A 20,617-nucleotide genomic window follows, 5' to 3' on the forward strand; every position below is an offset into this window, starting at 1 on the left:
CTCAGAAATGGCAAGGAGCACCTGGACTATTTACATAGCTACTGAAAAAACGTTCTCAAGATAGTCCAAAGTTTTGGAGCACAATAAGAAACATTTTGTATGATGAAAACCAAATACTGCCTTCAAAGAAAAGTACCCAATCCCTGCTCTTAAGGATGGTATCATGGTTTGCCTGCCTCAGGACCTGGACTGCTTGTGATCATTGACAGGATGGCATTGTACCAGGAAAATCCAGAGCAGAATGTCATGTCATCCATTTGTCAGCTAAATCAAAAGAGGGTCATGTAGCAAGTCAATGATCCTAAACATATAAACAGATCTTTTAACAAAACAACTGAATAAGAAGGAATTTGTGTGTTTGGTATGCCCAGTTCAATGTCTGCACCTAAACCCCCATTGAAACCTTATGGATACATCTAAAAGGAAATGTTCATGCAAGAAAAGCCTCAAATGTAACAGACCTTTGTACTGTTACTTGTATTGTACTTTGTTCCATTTATGTTACCAAACATCTTGACAAGCTCCACAGCATAAAATAACATTACTATATATCATAGTAGGGATGATATTGACTGAGTGATGCACTGCTTTAGATGTGAGATAGATAAAATTACTTACTGCATTTAGTCCAAAAAAGTTCCAAAAAATTAATAATAGTGGTTTGGATTAATTAAGAATACTTAAACCTACTGTATCTCTATAAGGTCCATCATTTCAGAAGTGAATTTCATGAAGCAAAGATCCAACCATGAAGACCAAGAAGGATTCAAACCAACTAAAGTTGCTTAAAGCCTCAAATCAGGAGAATTGGATAGAAACATTTCAAAGACCCTTAATATCTCTATGAGCATGATGAGATCAATCAAAAAGTGCAAAGCACCCTGACAGCCTATACCATGCTTCCTCTCCAAACGTGGCACTTGTGCAAGAGGAAAGTAGTTAGGAATGATACTGTGTGGCCAATAACAACTATGTAAGAGATACAGAGTTAAGTGGTTGAGGTGTGAAAAAAGTCTGTCTCAACTATTGTACTGTATATCCCTCTCATTCCACAAAAGGGGCTCATATAAAAATGAGAAAGATATCATCATTACATTATTTAATATTAACAACATAAATCATACAAATATGCAGAATGTTTATGCAATACATGGTTTCTATAATTTTTAAGTTTATATTATATTAGAAGTATTAGAAGCCACTCTGCAATTTATGTGAAGGACTGTTCCCTGTTTTCATACTTTTAAAAATGTTACACAATTACAAAAACATAGTAAATAAAAATCTTGGAGTTATGTTATAGACCACTTTCCCAAATAGAAATCTTAGCTATGTGTTTTCTGCACAACAACATACAGATAAGTGTGTCTTGAAATGATCAGGGCTGGGTTTGTATTGTGTAAATTGTAGAAAGGAATACAGTATGAACATACTTTCTCAATGCAACTACTTTGAAGGAGCACTTCAGGTTACACAACTTACACTTTCAGAATTGTACTGGCACAAAGAAAATAGATATCATTGATGTTTAATTCTCTTATCATAATAATAATTAACTAACAATTGACTTAACTGTAAGAAATAATTAGATATAGCTGTACTCACCTTTTATCATAATGGTTCTTTTATTTCTCTTAGGTGTTCTGCTCTTTAAAATGTGTAAAGTTGTTTCTAAAAGTTCTGCAGCTCTTGATATCTCTTGAGTCTCTGGTTCAGCTTGTTTGAAAAATGATAAAATCTGCACTGGGGATTGGACTGTGCCTTGGTTATGATTCCTGAATGTCAAATATAAAGGCAAAATCAATTCCTTGCAAAGATGATAAAATTACAGACAGCACAGCGGCACAGTGGTTAGCATTTCTGCCTTCAGCGCTAGGGACCTGGGCACAATTCCAGACCTGAGTATTATCTGCATGGACTTAATATGGTCCTCCCTCTGTTTGTGTGGGTGTCCACCAGGTGTTCCAGTTTTTTCTACAGTTTAAAAACCTACAGTTTAGGTTAATTTGTTTCTGGAAAACTTGGCCCTTGGTTGAGAATACTTCTACAGTATGTGTGCCTTTCTGCCTTGCAATAGACTGACATCCTTTCCAGAGCATTCCCTGCCTTGCTCTTTTTACTTGCCGGGTTAGACTCTGGCTTCCATGCAAAGTAGTGGTTAAAAAATTGATGGATGGATGACAAAATGATCTGCTGACCAGATAGAATTTAAATGCTTATTTTACATTAAAAATACTATGAACAAGTAGGGGAATTTACACAAGCAATGATTGTCAAAATTAAGCTAGCAGCTTCTAGATTCAACTATTTAATGTATTGCAGCCTGGAAGTGAAAAATGTCATACCCTTTCATAGTGTTGAATATAGCTCTGTCTACCATGTGAAGACTTTCTTGGAAAGCGGAGGAGATAATGGAATCCCCAATCTTTTTCAAGTTGCCTTGAAAACACAAGAGGAACACAGGAAAAAAATGGTGCATAAGTCTTGACCAATTCAAAGTTTTTTTAGAGAATTCAGTCTATTATCAGTGTACTTTCAGTCTATTAAAGTACAGTATGTCTCAGTTTGTATTTCCAGGCTTTAAATGTATTTTATTTTGACTTAAAGTAGATCATTTTGTTAGTTACTTTGTTTTATAACTGTATTTTTATGTATGTCCTGTACATCATTATTTCAGAAACCGTGACTGTAATAGAGTGTGTAATCTACATACTCTATACACTTAACAGTCAAAACCAAATAAGATAAAACTGTGTACCATGCAACGTCCTGACTATGGCTAAATTATTTCAAAAGCAGAATGTAATTGTCATGTCCTAACTCTTTGGTTCAGGCTTCACAAAATAGATTGTTTATTTAAGTTTAGTTACTTATTTGAGAAAACAGGTGTTTGTTTTAAGGGTGTCCCTTTAAATTGTAAAAAATAAATATTTTAAAATTGTGCATTTGACATGCAGGTCAATTACACTGCTTCAGTTTAATTTGCATTATACTTGCAGTTTTTCACATAGTGTAATTTAGCAAAAAGATTACTTCATCGTAAAAAACAATATTAACTTACTTTGTCCTTCTTCTTCTGCCTCATTACTGAAGAAGAATATGAGCACCATGCAGGACAGTAATGTAGCTATGGCAACACCTGAATAAATCCTCATGGTTTTGAAATGTGATAGATGAGCTATGAAACAAATGTATAAAAAATATAAATGCATATCGTTTACCAGAAAATATCATCCCGATCTTATCATTACCAACGCTAACCACGTGTTAACAGAATATTATTACAGAAAAGCAACACTGTTTAGTTGACAACACTAGTAATAGTGTAATAACCACAAAAATTAAACATACATTTTTTTCAATACCATACAATTCCAACACAATATCACAGAATAAAGTATGAATTTGTTATATCCTCTGAATTCTGATGGAATTCATTGTGATTTTGTGGTGTTTTTTAGAGAATGTTACCAATTCACCATACTGTATAGTAGACATTGTTTTCTATCTGTTGTACATGTTATTATTTTCATTTTAATTTTCTGTCTGTTTTAGGATTGTGACTTCATATCACAAAAGAAATAAAACATGAATACCTTATGGAATTCAAAATTAATTACCATTTTTAAAAAGTGTTACCAATTCAGGGCAGCACGGTGGCACACTGGTTACCATTTCTGCCTTGCAGCACTAGGGCTCTGGATTATATTTTAGGCCCCGGGTGCTATCTGTGTGGAGTTTTCCCCATGTTCTCATGGGTTTCCTCCCACAGTCCAAAAACATACTGGTAGGTTAATTTAATTCTGGGAAAACTGACCCTAGGTGTAGTTTTGTGTCTGTATGTCTGTCCTGTGATGAACTGATGTCCCTTCCAGGTTTTGCCCTGCCTTGCGCCCTTTGCGTGCCAGGATAGGTTCCGGCTCCCTCTGTGACCCTGAATTGGAAAAAAGTGGTCAGAAAATTGCTAATGTTACCAATTCAGAATTTACAAAACAACTTCAAGATATTGTCTATGTACTGTATTGTTCCATGACACCACAGAAAAGGTTATGCTTAAAAATCTTAAATTCAAATAATAAAGCTTAATTGTTAGGTAATTAGGAACAAAACATTAATATGTGTGTATTATTTTGGTGATAGCCTATAAGAATTCATCAGAGTGACTGAAATGTCTAATAATCTCATATACTGTACGTTTCATTTCACAATTGAAATTTTCTGAATCACTATGCATTAGTTCTAAAAACACATGAAAATTCTAAGAGGTATCCAAACAGCACGCCTTTTATCCTTCCCAACAAGTATTGTGGTTCAGTGGTAATTCTTAACCTACTATTGGTTCTGAGGAATATAAAAAGGACTATTTTTAACATTTGTGGTTTCATGTCCTTGGGGCATGACTCACAGGTATCCTTTTTTCAACAGTATATTCTATTTTTCTCAGACAGTTTTTTTTAATAACCATTTTTTAATAATGGTTTGGATGATGTTTCACTTTCAATTCATTAGGTCTTTTACATTCAAACAACCACACTTATACAATGATAAAATGTTAAAATGTCATAATATGTTTTGTTGTCTCTTTGAACTCTAATACCCAAAAAATCTTCTTTGCAATAAAAACAAAGTATTAAGCCATTAAACTGCAAACATTTTTATTTCTCCGTAATAGAAAACAATAGAAAATAGCATTTCTAAAACATAACATGATGACAACAAACTGTCTTTTCTAGACACTGTCGTCTGTTTATAGATTAAAATGTGAATGCTACTGCTTAGTTAAGAATTTTGGGATTATCTGTGCACATATTTCAAAGAACATTTTACAGGCTAGTACACACACACTTTTAGTGTTCAGTACTCCAAAAACATATTATTAACAGACTATGTATTTACATCGTATTTGTAATGATGTACCTTTATCTAAGTTCATACAAAATGTGCAATATATAAATTATTTTTTTATATATGAATAACATTCTATGTCAACAGTACAACAGTATCATCAAGATGTAACATATACAATATATATTAATAAATATTGGTCCAAATGTACATATGATGACAAAAACAATATTTACCTTTTTATGAAATGCTGCACCCAGAGTAGGGTGAGAGAAGAGAGGGTTGCACCCAGTCTTTTCATGGGCTCATTTGTCAATGAGTATGAGCCAAAGTACTTTTACTTTAGTGGCCTACATTTAATCTATGCTCCACCCCTCTTTGGTTCGAGTGCCCTTCAGCATTTTTCACTGGAAGTACCTAAAGTACTTTAATTGAGCTTAAGTGAGGAAAAGAAAACAGTTGCAAAATACAAAATAACACAGGGAGAACAACATACTGTACTTACATGTGCTGCAAACTAAAACAGTTCTTTATACTCATCCATCCCTCCCTTTTCTAACCACTCTATCCAATTCACAGTAGCAGGGGCGCCGGAGCCTATCCCTGCAAGCAACAGGTACAGGGCAGAATATACTTTAAATGTAAAGTGTTTTGAAAATATGACTTTGTATTTTTAAAGCTTATAGCAAACATTATATAACAACTTATTTTAATGAATTCCATGTTATTTCTTTATTTGGCTTTTCTGACCACTTCAAAACACTTCCCTTACATCTTGGTTCTTACAAGGGTATAGCGGACAAGTGTCATCTTATAGCCCAGGTGGTAGGTACAGAAAACATCAATTTATACACACTTTGGTGTATATTACTGACAGAAATTGCGATCCATACTTTTCTTTTTGTGAATCAACATGTAGTGATATCTAAAATTTCCCATATAAAACAAACAATGTTACACTCACCAGATTTATTTAAAAACAACCCAAAATTAGGCCATCCAACTATGACAGACATGCCATGCAATAGGGATTTCACTCCAAGTCTCCACTCACCCCTCCTACAATCCTGGATATGAACAGTAGAGAGGTGACACAAATAATATGTAATATAGGGGCAATTCATCCCAGGAGAGGGAATGTGGGTTGTCAATATCCTTTTAGGTGTGATAAGATCAGTCAAATAGACCTGCTGCTGCTGATACGGAGCAAAACCAGGGCTATCATTTTGTAAGATTACTTACAAAATGATATATGATAAAGCAAGGAAAAATACTGAATAATAGTGGACAACTATTCTAGAACACATCTGGACACTCCAACTCCATTGGAAACACATTCATGAAGGACTAAAGATAAGTATATACAGTATGTGTCCAGTACACTCTGTGTCAAAAAGTAAATCATTAAACCACTGGGAATATTTGTAAAATAAATATGATCCCAGATATCAAGGAATTTCTGCATCTGTAGCTTTCAAATAGCAACATCTCTAAATGTTTCTTTAAAGCATCTTAAATATAATCATAGTTAAATATATAAATTTAAAATGTAAAATATAAATATAATATATACTAAAAGGGAATACATTAATCAGAAATGTATAAATATAAAAAGTCAATACCTTTTTGTTTCTGAAATCCAGCAGATTATGCATGGTCTACATCACCCCCCAGGAGAAATCATAGGCAAAAAAATTGAAGAACAAAGATGTAGGTAAAAAATAAAGTTCAGATAGAATGTTACATATTTTTTTTATTTTCTACAGAGTAAAAAAGAGAAAGGAGAATTACCAGTAAGGAATTTATAATTCAGATGTTTTGGGGGGTTTTGTAAATCAAACAAAAAGTGCAATTAAATGCAAATTATAAGCCAAACAGATCTACAATGTTAATGGGACGCTGGAATGATGTAATATGATAACACAAGCATATACCTGTATGCAGACACTAGATCTTAAAGGAACATCAAGTTACATGAGAGTCAGAATTAAACCAAAGTAATAACTAATAATATTTCATGGTTGTAGGTTGTTGTAGGGAAAAAAAAGTAACTTCACTATTCCATGCAGTGGAGGAATCAATCTATTTATCTATGCTCAGAGAGCATGAATCAGTATACTGTACATACATACAGTGTATTTAGACTATTTATTTAAAAAAACCTTGTCTACCAATTTTTAAATTAACCTTAAAGCATTATAGCCAACTTCAAAGTATTAAAGCCTCTTAAAATTTAAGAGAGGGGGATGTTTTTTTTTCTCGAGGGTAGAGGTAGTCTGCAGATATGTCCAAATAAACAGTAAATACGACAAGTACAAGGATAAGTGTAATGAAAGTGTTCTTTCCGGACCCTATGCAGATGACATGATCCGGGGATGAGTGAGGAAAAGACAAGGAAAAAGGCATGCTGGAGTTGGGAATGAAAACGGGGGGCGTGTCCATGGTGCGCAGGTATTCTGGGGGGTGAGTCCGGAGCAAACAATCCAAAACAATGGGATCTCCAAGATGAGGCAAAAGTCCAAAGCCAGCAGTCCATCCGAGATGAAGACAAACAGGATTAAAAACCGGAGCGGGATCCAGTGGAGGGTCAGGGGGGGTGGAACGGGACCAGATGCTCCAGATGCATTGCAATGCAGAGCCCGAAATAAAGTGAGCATCTGGCATCCAGCCCACCTTAAAAGCATCTGGCTTTTAAGGTGGGCTGGATAGGAGGCAGGTGCACAAATTCAAGTCAGAAGTGAAAAGAGCTGGAGCGCCCTTAAGGGGGAGGGACTACAATCGTGACAATTAGAAGGTGTGGTTGCATTGTGTTAGAATCATTTTACACGTGCTCAGGGCTTTGTTGACATGGCTATATGGAAGGTTCGAATACTGACCAGTTTATCAAGCACTTATGGCTGATAAGCATGGTGCGCCCGGCATTTTTGTGGGAATGTTATTATCGGCTTACTCATCCTGTTAAATATTTCCATCCAATGTCGTTATTTGAATTATTTTAATTCTTCACTTGTAAGAAGGATAAAAGAGACAATGCAGATGCCCTGGGTCAAGGGGAGGGAAAGTAGGGATTTTTTTTAACTAAAGGGTTAAAAGATCAAATTATTTGCACCATACTTTTCCCTTTTAGTTGAGTGTACTGCTCTAAAGTTTTTTTTATGAAAAATAACTGTGAATGAGCAATGCATTTTCCAATTGCGTGATTAATTAATCAATTACTGTCTGATCTATTCCATTATCTTGTGCTTAATAAATTACTTCTGCCTTTCAGTTTTATTTTCTTACAGTAGCTCAACAGAATGGTAAGAATGCTTCATTTTCAGGTTTTCCACACTCTACTGGAAGAAAATAATCTTATACAAGGTTCTTACACTTGTGATCAACAAGTGCAAGAACCTTGTATAAACACTAAAAAATCTGAAGCTGTCGCAAGCTTATCACATGCAGAAATATCAGAGTGTGGGACTGACTGGAATAGAAAAGTAGCAATGACAGAGTTTGTCTATAAACAGTTCAATGTGATCCAGTAACTTAAAATTACAGGGATTGGATACTTAGGATGGATGCCATACAACTCAATTTTCTTGAAATGCTTGTTGAATTCTTATCTCTTTGAAGCTGCAGGTGAAGAAATGGAGTTACACAGTATGTCCCCTACAACTCATTGCTCAGATTTCAGGGACTTAAAAATCAATTATAGGGATTTGGAACAAACTGTATATCTCAAAGTTGTTGTACTTCATCTTTTAAAAAGAGGTTAATAATTCCACTTGCAAGATTGCTTTCTTTGCCCTCTCCAGAAAAAGAAAACCCACCTATTTATGACCATGTACTGTATATAAACCTGTTACTGATTTTAAACATTCAATACGAATAACCATGTGGGCATATCTAGTGGTCAGAGTGAATACTATCCAGTCAAAGTACAGTGTGTTGGATAAAGTGGAATACTTGAAACAATAATTCTCTAAGCAGACAGATGACTGTGAGATGAAGATTAAGTTTCTGATTAGAATTACATCAAATTTTCCATATGCATGTACAGAACATACTGTACAGTGCCTTAAAAAGTGATCAGATGCTTGCCACTATCACATTTTGTTGCCTCAAATCTCATGGCAATTTATATCTGTTAAATCAATATCTAAAACCTACTCCACGCATTTAACACAAAAATAAAAAAATATTATTAATTTAAAAGGTTATTAATTTGTTTCGTGGTTCACAAGAAGTATAAAAAAATGTCAAAGGCCCATAATATCTCTTTGAGCATGGTAAAATTAATCATTAAAGTGAAAAGCACCCAGAACTGCTTAGATCATCTCAAATAAACAGCCTGGCAAGGAGGAAACTGGTTAGGAGTGCCACTGCGAGGCTTATGGTGACTTTGACAGTTACAGAGTTCAGTGGATAAAATGGGAGAAAATCTTCATGGCTTAACAAAATTTCAGTTACTCCTTTAAACAAAAGGGGCTTGTATGAGCTACACGAGGTTTTGCAAAAAAGCACTTACCTTACTATAAGCTACTTTATTTTGCAAACATTTGGCAAAGGGTTTTGTGGTCAGACAGACAAAATTTCAATTTTTTAAATCTAAATGCAAAGCATACAGTAATACATTTGACACAAAACCAACTTAGGGCCGCATTCAGTCAATACCCTCCCTGCTGTCAAGTATGGTCATGGCCGGATTATGTTATAATGCAGGTTCTCATGAGCAGAGACTAGGAAATTTGTCGATATGGAAAAGTACCTTCAAATCATAGAAAAAATCTGTTTCAGACATAAAACTGGGAGAAAAACTAACCTTTCAGCAGGACATTGATTCAAAGCACAAGGCTACTGCTACCCTGGAGTGGTTTGCAAAAATGTATGTTATTTTGAGTGGCCCAGAATCTGAGAATCTAACTGAGAATCTGTGAAAAAGCCTTGAAAACTACTATCCATAAACAATCCCAAAGCAATGTTAGAGTGATTTAGCAAGTTTTAATGGTGACAAATTGTAACACGTCCATGTGCAGTACAAAGTTGGCAGAGACTTATCCAAAACAACCTGCAGCTGTACAGTTATTGCTGCCTAAGTTGCTGCCACCAAATATCGAGTTCACTGGTCTGAATATTTATGCATTCATCATATGCCAGCAGCCATATCACTCTGCAACTCACAACTGGCAACCCAATGAAGCTAAGCAGGTGTGAGCCTGGTTAGTACCTTGGATGGAAGACCTCCTGGGAAAAACTAAGGTTGCTGCTGGAAGAGGTATTAGTGGGGCCAGCAGGGGTCGCTCACCCTATGGTCCATGTGGGTCCTAATGCCCCAGTATAGTGATGGGGACACTATACTGTAAACAGGCACTGTCCTTCGGATGAGACATAAAACCAAGGTCCTGACTCTCTGTGGTCATTAAAAATCCCAGGGCGCTTCTCGAAAAGAGTAGGGGTTAAACCCTGGTGTCCTGGCCAAATTTCCCATTGGCCCTTACCAAACATGGCCTCTTAATAATCCCCATCTATGAATTGGCTTCAGTACTCTGCTCTCCTCCCCACTGATAGCTGATGTGTGGTGAGCGTTCTGGCGCACTATGGCTGCTGTCGCATCATCCTGGTGGATGCTGCACATTGGTGGTAGTGGAGGGGAGTCCCCATTACCTGTAAAGCGCTTTGAGTGGAGTGTCCATATAGTGTCCTTTATAAGTGTAAGCAATTATTATTATTATAAATATTTTTTTTGTTCTTGAATTCTCATTGGGGGTGGCACAGTGGTTAGCATGGTTAGCAGGTCAATCCCAGACCTCGACTGCTATTTCAATAGTTTATATGCTCTCCACTTGTTCTTGTGGGTTTCCTCTGCATGTTGTGGTTTCCTTCTACAGTACAATTCAAAAACATACTGGTAGGTTAATTGCCTTCTGGGAAAGTTGGGAAAGTGTGAGTTTGATGGATGGGTGTTCTTTCCAGGGTATATCCCACCTTGAGATAGGCGCTGGCAACCCTGACTTGGAAGAAGTGTTTAGAAAAAGGGTAGAGTATTATTGGCATTTACTGTAACTTACCCTTAGAGGTATTCAGTCTGAGCACTCAAGTTTTGAATAAAATACTAATTTAAAATTGTGCGCGAATCAATTTAATTTCACAAAATGGGACACCTTAGGATGGGCATGAATCCTTTTGCAAGGTACAGTACTTATTAGCAAACAAACACAGTACCTCAAATAGTCTCCTTGTTTTAAATCTTTCTTATACAGTAGTTTCATGTGCTTGAACATGACAGACAAAATACTGAGCAAAGACATGTTGTGCAAGAAAGTATAAATTGTTTAACTGATTGACTTAAATGAAGAATATTCTTCTCAACATGCAGAATACATAACAGAAATTTAGATTTTGGCATGAACATCGAATTTATACTTAATGAAAACATTTGCTGAATACAGAAATTATTAACTTTTTTATAAATACTGAAGACCATAAGAACATTTTACATTTTATTTTTAACTCATCTGGGACAAGACATCCTTGAATTACCTTAATATGAATGCGAAAAGAAAAAAAGAAAGCCAAGAGAGCACTCCCAGCAGAATTATTCTGCTTTAAAGCAAATATCTCCCCTATGGACTATGATTCATACATACTGTATAATATGTTCAACATGTTGAAATGCGCTATAACTCTGCATCTAATTTGTTCCTCTCTTCAAAGGAATTTCAGAAAGTCTCAGTAAAGAAAATGATTACATGTATCAAGGGCTCATTTATGTAACCATACTCCAGGGCAACTTCATTGGTGTTCTTTTGTAACTACGGTGGGAATAACAGCAGGGAATATGCAATATAAAAATTCACTTTCAATATCTTTTTAACACAATGTACACATTAATAGTTCATCATTTCAGAAATTCTGAAGACAAGAAAAACTACAACACAATTGATCTTTCTTAATCATTATGTACAGTGTATACTGTAAAATAGATGCACAGCAGATCTGATTACTTAGTCATTTCCTTATTTGTATCTACTGGAATTTATTTTGTGATTATTACGAATGGATTCAGAACTACTTTATGCATGTTGTCCTGTCATTATTTCTGTAAATTTGTTCATACCTAGGTTTCCTAATCTCTGTAACTGAAACTAGATTGCTCAAAGCTGCATCCTGTGGAGCACTGGTTTCGGTTTTTATTTGGAAAATGAAACTGAGACTAGAACACAGGCAAACACAAGCCGACACCCCCAACATTACACTTCACCGATGACTCTCAGTATGACCATTAAATTACTTATTGATTTTAAAATAGTACACCCTTTCAAGATATAGTGAATATTTTATCTTTTCGACTATAGAAAAGCAAACCATGCAATAGGCTCTCAAATAGATAAAAGCTAGAGAAATAAAGTTGCCTGTTGAGTACAATAAGAACAAAACAGTTTGAGTTACCACTCATTACCAACATGAATTCTAGTCATGGTTTCCATTTACGAATTATGTTTGTGTCCTGTATGTTTCAACAACTAACAATGGACTTTGTCCTTCACATTGTGTCAGGAAGTGCTTTTGAACTCCAGAATTCTGTTTAGTGCAAAGCACAGCATAATGTGAGAGAGATTCCTTGTCATGAAAAGATCATTGATGTTCAAAGTATACAAAAAGGGGACTGATGTAAAAAAAAGGATTTGTTAAAGTTCTTCCATGAAGGAATTTTTTCTGCTTTCATTCACTGGCCCTGCTGATTTAAAAGAGCATAACTAATAATGAAGTCACAATAAAGATTTAAATACACTTAAAAGAACCTTACCTTTCTTTATTCAAAATTCAAAACTGTAAGAAAAACTCAGAACAATAAAAGGAATATATCTGAGTGTTTGTGTGGAAAAAACAGAATCCAATGAATGCAGAGGCTGTTATGTATACTGTATTACAGGTTTAAACAGTTTTTGGCAAAACTGCACAATTTCTTAGCTTTAAGCAAAGCTTATGATAATATGACAGGGCTGTATAATAAAAGTCCTATGTGAACTTTTTAACCATGATCTTTAAATGGACAGAATTAATTTTAATGAAAACCTACAACATCTTTTTATAGACCATGGTGTAATCTATTTGATTGGATTTGACTGTTACACTTACTGCTTGTGTTTTGTATCCAATTTGTAAAAACATGGTTAATCTCACCAATAGTTTATTGGAAGGAACCCAGGCACTTACAAAATATAGAGCAACACATCAAGTTCCTGAAATAACATCAGGTTTAGAAATCAACACATTTTGTTTCCTTGACCTCTTCTAATCAGAAGTATGATTGTAGTAGATGTTTCTAGTCTCCAATAAAGTGAGAACTAAAATTGATAATACATTTGATCAAGTAAATTACATATCTTAATTGATCCAGCATGTAATTAAACTATGACATAAATATATGGAAGAAAATCTGTAGAAAACCTAAATTTAGTATTTATATGAGTGATGATTATTCTCTTTACCAAATAATGTACAAGTACAGGTACAGACAAAAAAACAACTGCCAGACCTACACATCCTCATTATTAAAGGGGTGAGATTAGAAGGGGACAGAGATTCTTAAACCATTCTGGAACAGTATTATTCACTGTCTAAACTGTGGCAGATCGATATGGGTCAATAACATCTCTTTCTTACTGATTAAGTATGTACAGAACTCTTACTGATTCAGCTGTGACTTCAATGTTGCACACGAGAGTACTCTTTGCCTGAAGCCAGGTTGAATACCATGAATACCATCATTAACAAACCATTGAAAAAATGGTTCTCATGGTGTGGGAGACTATGCCGCAGGTGACTAAGACAGTAGCTAATTGCCTACTTTGATTTTCAAGTAGTCATCAAAGCTCCTAACCCCTTTCCTCTAAAATTTGTCAAAGTAGGACATATTTTAACAGATGTTCGGTGGTTTAAAGTAAGTTTAAAGTTTTTGTGGTGACCACCGATTTCTTGTTAATGCAGTTAATTTATTAATAGACTAACTTCTTAAAAATATTTACTTTTAATAACAATGGTATGTCTAAAGAAGTAATAACAAATAAGCTGGGTTCATTTTACCATAGCTTTTGTTGTTTTTGAATGTAAATATTCAACAAAGTCATTTTTTAAAATAATATATCGATACAGGACATTATTTCAAATGTATTAATCATCATAAACAGCCCAACATTTGAACCTTACAACAACTCTAATCAATTAACATATCTCCAGACCTAGACCAGGGATATACAGTACTGTAGGAGACCAATCAATACCAACGGCATTCATCCTCATATACTGTACGCCATTTAATAAAATACCTGAAACCCTGATTCACAATTTTGTCTGTAAAGGATAATTTTTCGAATGTTGGTTTTAGTGCTTCGTGAACTAATGACGAAAAAGATATGGTACAGAAATTGTCATTTTAATCTCTACATAGTTCTTGATAGACTTTAATGGGTGACTTCCGTTGTTAAAAAATTGTATTTTGTCGGGTTTAGTAAACTCTTATTATACATTATTCTTATACGTTCACTTCAAACATCAATAAACAAACGAGCATTAGAATCCCTGATTAATCAATTAGCTGTATCTAATGCACATTTGTAGCTCCTGGTGTTTTGAATTTATGTAAAAAAAATGTAATTTTGTTTTCACTTCAGATAGAGCGGTTTGTGAAACGCAGCAATACGTTTGAACTGAGTTGTTAATTTCAAGGTCAAAGAGTTTTAGGTAGCAGGGCTATAAAACTTCCTTACAGATACGTTTCAAAGTCCTATTGGTCGTTGTTTATTGCTTGTTCTGTTCAAACTTCCCCAGAAAATCCACCCTTACTTCCTTAAGCATTTCACTTGTAAAGCAACAATGTATCATTCTACAACAATTAGTTTAATACTAATGGCAAGTGTTTGTTCTCTAGTGACAGCTAGCATAGACGAAGTCGAAAAGCACGCAGAATTAAAAGAGCAGACGTCTTCTGAACAAACTATCAGCTTTACGTCTCCAGAACTTACAGCAGAAGATAAAAATTCCGGCCATATGCCTGACTATCTGCGATGCGATGCTTGTAAAGCAATTGCCTTTCAGGTAAGGTTGTTAAACTAAAATACTACTGACAAAATTACGTTTATAATATAAGTGATGTTTCGGTAGGTTTTTGTGCATTTTTTAAAGCTTCCATTTGACTGCCAAGATCCTCAAAATAATAGAAGTAACAAAAGTTTATTTTACAATATTAAACAAAACGGCACAAACAGTATTATTACTCTTTATTTCCTATATACAGTATAATGTAACATTGAACAAAAAGAAACTCAATCGGGAAGTTGTTCAATCCTATGAATTGTCTGCTTCAATAGTATTGAAGCATTTAATGCAGTTTTTGATGTTAAGATCACACTTCTGGAAATAAGCATCTTCTGCTATCAGCAATGGTGTTTTGACAGGAGCTCTGAAATACTAAACAAGAAATAACGTTAAGAGAGGCAACTTGTGTTTTAGAAGTTCTAATACTTTAGAGCAACATTTCTTGTTTATTCTACTGAAAAACAAATCATAGTTGGACTACAAACTGACTACAAACTCCTATGAAATAGGAAAATACTCGTAAATATTCAGCACGTTCAGAATTGTAGTTTGTAATGTGCATGCATCAGTAGTTTTCTCAAACAAGAAGCAAGCTCATAATCAACAGATGTAAGTTTCACAGTATCAATGTCATTGCTAATTGTTAGGGAGGGATGCCTATGCAACGTTTATGAAGAGAAGCCACTTCATAACTTTTTTGGGAGCTTAATGAAACTGCACTATTAAACATTGTTCTAATGTAAAGATATTAATAACACTACCATACTAGAAAGCGATTTCTGAAATGCACATAACCTTATGTACAGTAGATATTTAAATTTAAACAGATTATAACTCTATCCCCACCTAGAGTGAAATACAATAAAGTATCAAATACAAATATTACATTAAAATTTAAGGTATTTATAAGGATTAGAAACCATATTAATAGGCTGAAGTGATTTCAAAATTTAATCGTTAATAGTGATGGGTTTCAATGTTTTTAAAACAAGCCTCTTTACAAACGCAAGATGCTTTCTATGCGATTGAGCATCCTTCCATAATTTTGCTTCTTGATTCACTAAATTCCTCCATTTGAAGGACATTTTTGCAGACATATTGCATCTGGGAATATGCTGACATGTAACATTTTAATTCAATTCTTAAGTTGTTTTTATGCTTTAAAAACACAACAGATCAGATTGCATAATGTATTTAACTGGTGGGTTTTGCCATTGATTGACAGAAACCACTGTATAAAAATATCAAAATGAAAATGAAAACAAGATTAAATTATAATTTATAAATGATATTATTTCCTAAATTATAAATATAAAATTGAAAATAAATGAGTGCATACAGTAAGTATTCATCCCCTTTAAATCAATGTTTGGTAGACAAATTTGGCAGAGTGTGCCAAAGTCAGAGTCTTCCTGGATAAGTTCGTACAGCTTTGCATATTTGGACACATTTTTTTGGACACATTTTTTGCCCATTCTTATTTGTACAATTTCTCAGTCTTACCCAGGTTGAATGAGAAATGTTGAACAGCAATTTTCAACTCCTGCAACATACTGTATTTGATTGCATTAACTTTAGAATTGACAGGACCACTCCACTCCAGAACATTGACATTTTTCTTGCAGACTGCAGCAGGTTTTCCTCCAGGATTTCTCTTTACTTTGCTACATCTACAGCATATTTCCTTCTATCTTCACAAGTCTTCAAGGCCCTGATGCAGCAAAGCATTCTCATAACACGATACTGCCACCACCATGCTTCACAGTAGGGATGGTGTTCTCAGGATTATGTACTGTATGTAAAAAACATAATGCTTATCATTGAGGCAAAAATGAATCTCGGACTCTCCCACATGCCTTCTGGCAAAGTATAGTTGAGATTTGATGTGAGTTTTTTCTCACTCTCCCATGAAGCCCAAATTTGTGAAGCACCCAGGCAGTTGTTATTTGCACAGTTTCACTCATTTCAGCCATGGAAGACTATAATTCCTTTAGAGTTGTCACAGACTTCTTGGTGGCTTCCCTGACTAGTGCTCTCCTGCCTCGATTCTACGTGTTTGAGGGCAGGGTGTACCGTATTTTCTGTAGTTTCCTTATAATGGACTTTACTGTGCTTTTGGGGATATGTAATGGTTTGGAAAGTTTCTTATTCCTTTCACCTGAATTGCACTTTTTAATAAGCACATCGCAGATTCACTTTGAAAGTTCCTTTGTCTTCATGATGTACAGTAGCTTTTTTTGGGAGCTGAACTAATCAGAGATGTGTACAGTTTATCCTAGATAAACACAGGTGGACTCCATTCAACAAATATGATCACTTCTAAATGTCATTTGGTTGCACTAGAGCCTATTTGCTGTAGGTGTGTCATGGTAAAAGGGGGTAATACTTATGCAATCACTTATTTTCTGTTTTCTATTTATAATTAATATAGGAGGATTTGTAAAATTTTGTTTTCAATGTGACATTATAGAGTATTTTGTGTTGATCAATGACAAAATATCCCAAATAAACACATTTTATAGTGTAAAAGTTACTGTAAATGTGAAAAGGTCCAAGAAGGGTGAATACTTTTGATAGGCACTGTACTGTAACTTCTTATGACCTGTAGGTGTTTTATGATGATCTTCAGTGGAATAAATTCAATTTTAATGATGTGTAAAATTATCAGTTTGTAGGAACGTTTGTCCATAGGTTATAAAATGGTACTGTAAGTAATTTTACATGTAGAACTTTCTTGCACTTTATAAGCAAGTGCTTTATCAGTTAATACTGTTGTTCATCTTATTAAAGCGTTGTGGGGAATATTAGCCCTTCTTCAGGAGTAACTGATAAAGAATGTTAGTGTTTTAACTTAAATATAGGGCATAAGTAAAGGGTGAATTAAAAATATATACAGTACAGTATAACATGTTCGGAACTTACTGTGATTTTTAAGCAAATCCTGTAATTCTCCTGCTGTTTCCTATGTAATATCCTCTGGAAAATGCCAAAACACCTTTCATAAAAATCAATATACTCTGCTTACTTTTATAATTCCGTTATCTGTGCCCCTGGTGACATGAAAAGTCTAATATTGTGTTCTCTGAGGAGTTATTAAAAAAAACCTTTGTATTATTTAGGGTGAGGAAAAATTGGCTGGGATTCATTACTTTTAACACATTTTGCATGTTATTTTTGTACGAAAGATGACGGAATATCTGGCGAAAGCACAGCAAGGCAAGAATGCAGATTTGCTGGAATCTGAGTACATGGACGCACTGGAACAAAGCTGCTTTCAGAAATGGGAACAGTAAGTTTATACCATTCTTGTTTTTGACATCTTTTTTTAATAAAGAAAATCTGTATTTTTATTATTAATTTGAAAATCCACAAATATTCTTAAAATAAAGTGGGAGATTAGGTATTATTTATTTATAGTTTGCTTTACTGCTTTGTCATACTTATGCATACCAATTGTGACTCATAAGTATCTTAAGAAACATTATATACTGTATTCTGGTTTTGGTTGTCAAGTTATTCACTTGCATTTCATTTGCACCACAGTCACATTATGTAATATGGTTCCTTGGACTGTGGATAGATTTTAGTTCAGTTTAAATCTAGTTTTTTGTGTTCAGATGCATTCGACTTTTTGCAATTATTTGCATTTGTGTTCCATAAACATGAAAGTTAAAAGAAAATATTTTTTAAAATGTATGTATGTAAGAAAGGTTATAAACAAAAGGAAGCCATTAAGCCCATCGGTCCCATTCAGTTGTTACTACTTTATTGATATAAGGATCAAATTCAGCTGTTTCCTGAAAGACTCCAGGGTATCAACTTTAATAACTACAGTAGATAGCTGAAGTTGAAAGAATGGGGCCACCTGCACTAGACTACCAATCGTTAATTTGGTAAGAAAGCAGTGGTGATTATATTGTATACTTTCAATGCCTTTTCATGATCAGGTATGGATTGAAAGAAGTGTATGGAGTCAAACATCTTTCAGGGCCTGGACTGGAAACTGAAAGTGAGATGGGCATGGTTATGTTTGGGGGGCCATGGCCAGGAAGGTATGAAAAATATCATCTCAGTTAGTTCAGACATTCTCATTTGCTACAGTAGATGCTGGCTAAAGCAACTGAATGTTCTATATGTAAATTATATTAACTTTATCTTATACAATGTTATATAGTAGTTCTGTATTTTCCTTGCAGTATTTTTTTTCGCAATCTTTCAACATCTCTACAGGGAGATTCCACACAGGGGCCTGTGATGAAGTGAAAGTGTTTTTTAATAATGAGAAATTTAGTTCTGTACAGTAAGTACTGCAGTCTGCCAAGAAAAGTCAGAATTATGGGTGATTGGCCTTCGCTATTTGCTCAATCAGTGGCGCTATCATTGCATACTCATAACTCCTGGATTTAACAGAATCATTTGAAAGGCAAACACCTACGGCTGTGCTATTCTTACCATCATTCACTTCCTGCCACTGAAATAATATGAAAATTCTACATGAAGTCTGCAATGCTTTCATAAAGCCCTGACAAAATGAAATGGCTCAAAGGATGTCATCAAGATCTCTTCATGTGTCAAATTAAGTTTGTCACAAGCTCTTGTCCAAACATGTTTGTATGTGTAATGCTAATCAGAATTCATTAACCAATTAAACTGATTGATTAATTAAAATGATTGTTAGAATGTGACTGTTTACAAGTCCTAAATGGATATTAAGAACAATTAAGGACAAAATGTAAGCACTTTGTGAGGGGACACAACACTTTCTAATGGAATCAAGGCAAATGAAAAAAACAGCTAACAAAAGCACTTTCTAATTTTATCTGAATTATCTTTTGCACATTTTTTCAGGTTATTTAAAATGTGTCAGAACTACTTGGGGGAATATGATGAAACAGAAATTTACCAAGAATACAGAAGAAACCCAGGATCCTTAAGGGATTACCTCTGCTTTGGAAGCTCTGGAGTTTGCAGTAGGCTAAGTAAAAAGGAAAAAAGACATTCACCCAAAAATGAACTCTAAAATCTGTGATCTGAAGTGGTTGTCTTTGTTATGTTTTTGAAAAAGATCATTTTGAGACTCGGCAACTATATTACAGTATATATTTAAAAAAACATTCTGGAGTTGGTTAAAAAGTCACATTCAAGAAACTGTGTAAAATCCTAATCCATAAAACATATTTACTGTATAATCTCTGTAGACGTTTGTTTTGTTAACTGGGTTTTTCTAAACAGATATATATTTTCAGTAAAAATACTGTGCTTCTTCACAAGGGTTTTTAATCTCTTTGCAGAAAAAAATATTTTCATACCTCAGTCATGATCCTGATTTACAGTTCATTCCATGTACAGTATATTTAAAAATGCTTAAGCTTTTACTTTTGGAAAAACTCAGTGTAGTTACATTGACACACTTCATGTTAAAGTTCCATATTTCATTTTTTCTGCAATTTAACTAAAGCCTTAGTGCTTTCCAAGGTTTTTACAAAATGGAGACCTCTGAGTAAATTATTTTTCATTGAAACAGCCAGTTACCATTTTTTCCATTCTAAATAACGTACTATGGATTTATGGATGTATTCATGTCTAGTGTTAAATCTTGTTCCGTTTAAAAACTAAGTAGGCACATGTTATGTAATTATAATGTTTCAGTGTTGTTTGAGCAACATCTAAAATAAAGCATCTGAGAAAGGCA

General features: G+C 34.4%; 2 protein-coding genes across 3 annotated transcripts in view; one reads left to right on the plus strand and one right to left on the minus strand.

Annotated features, from left to right (window-relative positions):
- The window catches only part of tpo (thyroid peroxidase), a 33,688-nt gene extending 30,533 nt beyond the window's left edge, over window positions 1-3,155 (minus strand). Inside the window, exons 1-3 of the mRNA XM_015349929.2 lie at window positions 3,062-3,155; window positions 2,346-2,439; window positions 1,606-1,775 (exon numbers count right to left, since the gene is read on the minus strand). Coding sequence (XP_015205415.2) covers window positions 1,606-1,775; window positions 2,346-2,439; window positions 3,062-3,155 — 358 coding nt within the window. The remainder of the gene's footprint in view (window positions 1-1,605; window positions 1,776-2,345; window positions 2,440-3,061) is intronic.
- Window positions 3,156-14,530: 11,375 nt separating this feature from the next.
- On the plus strand, window positions 14,531-20,617 carry LOC102694853 (marginal zone B- and B1-cell-specific protein). Of its 2 annotated transcripts, XM_015350035.2 has the most exons (4): window positions 14,551-14,925; window positions 18,111-18,214; window positions 18,873-18,977; window positions 19,774-20,617. In XM_015350035.2, exons 1-4 carry the CDS (start codon window positions 14,704-14,706, stop codon window positions 19,943-19,945), a joined length of 603 nt encoding a protein of 200 aa, XP_015205521.1. In that variant the 5' UTR covers window positions 14,551-14,703; the 3' UTR covers window positions 19,946-20,617. The 2 variants fall into 2 exon arrangements, with proteins under 2 accessions (XP_015205527.1, XP_015205521.1); XM_015350041.2 differs by lacking the exon at window positions 18,873-18,977 and having other exon boundaries at window positions 14,531-14,925.

Source organism: Lepisosteus oculatus, chromosome 2 (assembly GCF_040954835.1).
Source record: "Lepisosteus oculatus isolate fLepOcu1 chromosome 2, fLepOcu1.hap2, whole genome shotgun sequence".
Classification (NCBI taxonomy): domain Eukaryota; kingdom Metazoa; phylum Chordata; class Actinopteri; order Semionotiformes; family Lepisosteidae; genus Lepisosteus; species Lepisosteus oculatus.

Excerpts from the sequence above, each read along its gene's own strand:
- LOC102694853 (XM_015350035.2), top strand. The coding sequence starts at position 14,704 with ATGTATCATTCTACAACAATTAGTTTAATACTAATGGCAAGTGTTTGT. Across the intron at positions 14,926-18,110 it reads GTAAAGCAATTGCCTTTCAG|ATGACGGAATATCTGGCGAA; the intron begins GTAAGGTTGTTA and ends TTTGTACGAAAG. Across the intron at positions 18,215-18,872 it reads TGCTTTCAGAAATGGGAACA|GTATGGATTGAAAGAAGTGT; the intron begins GTAAGTTTATAC and ends TTTCATGATCAG.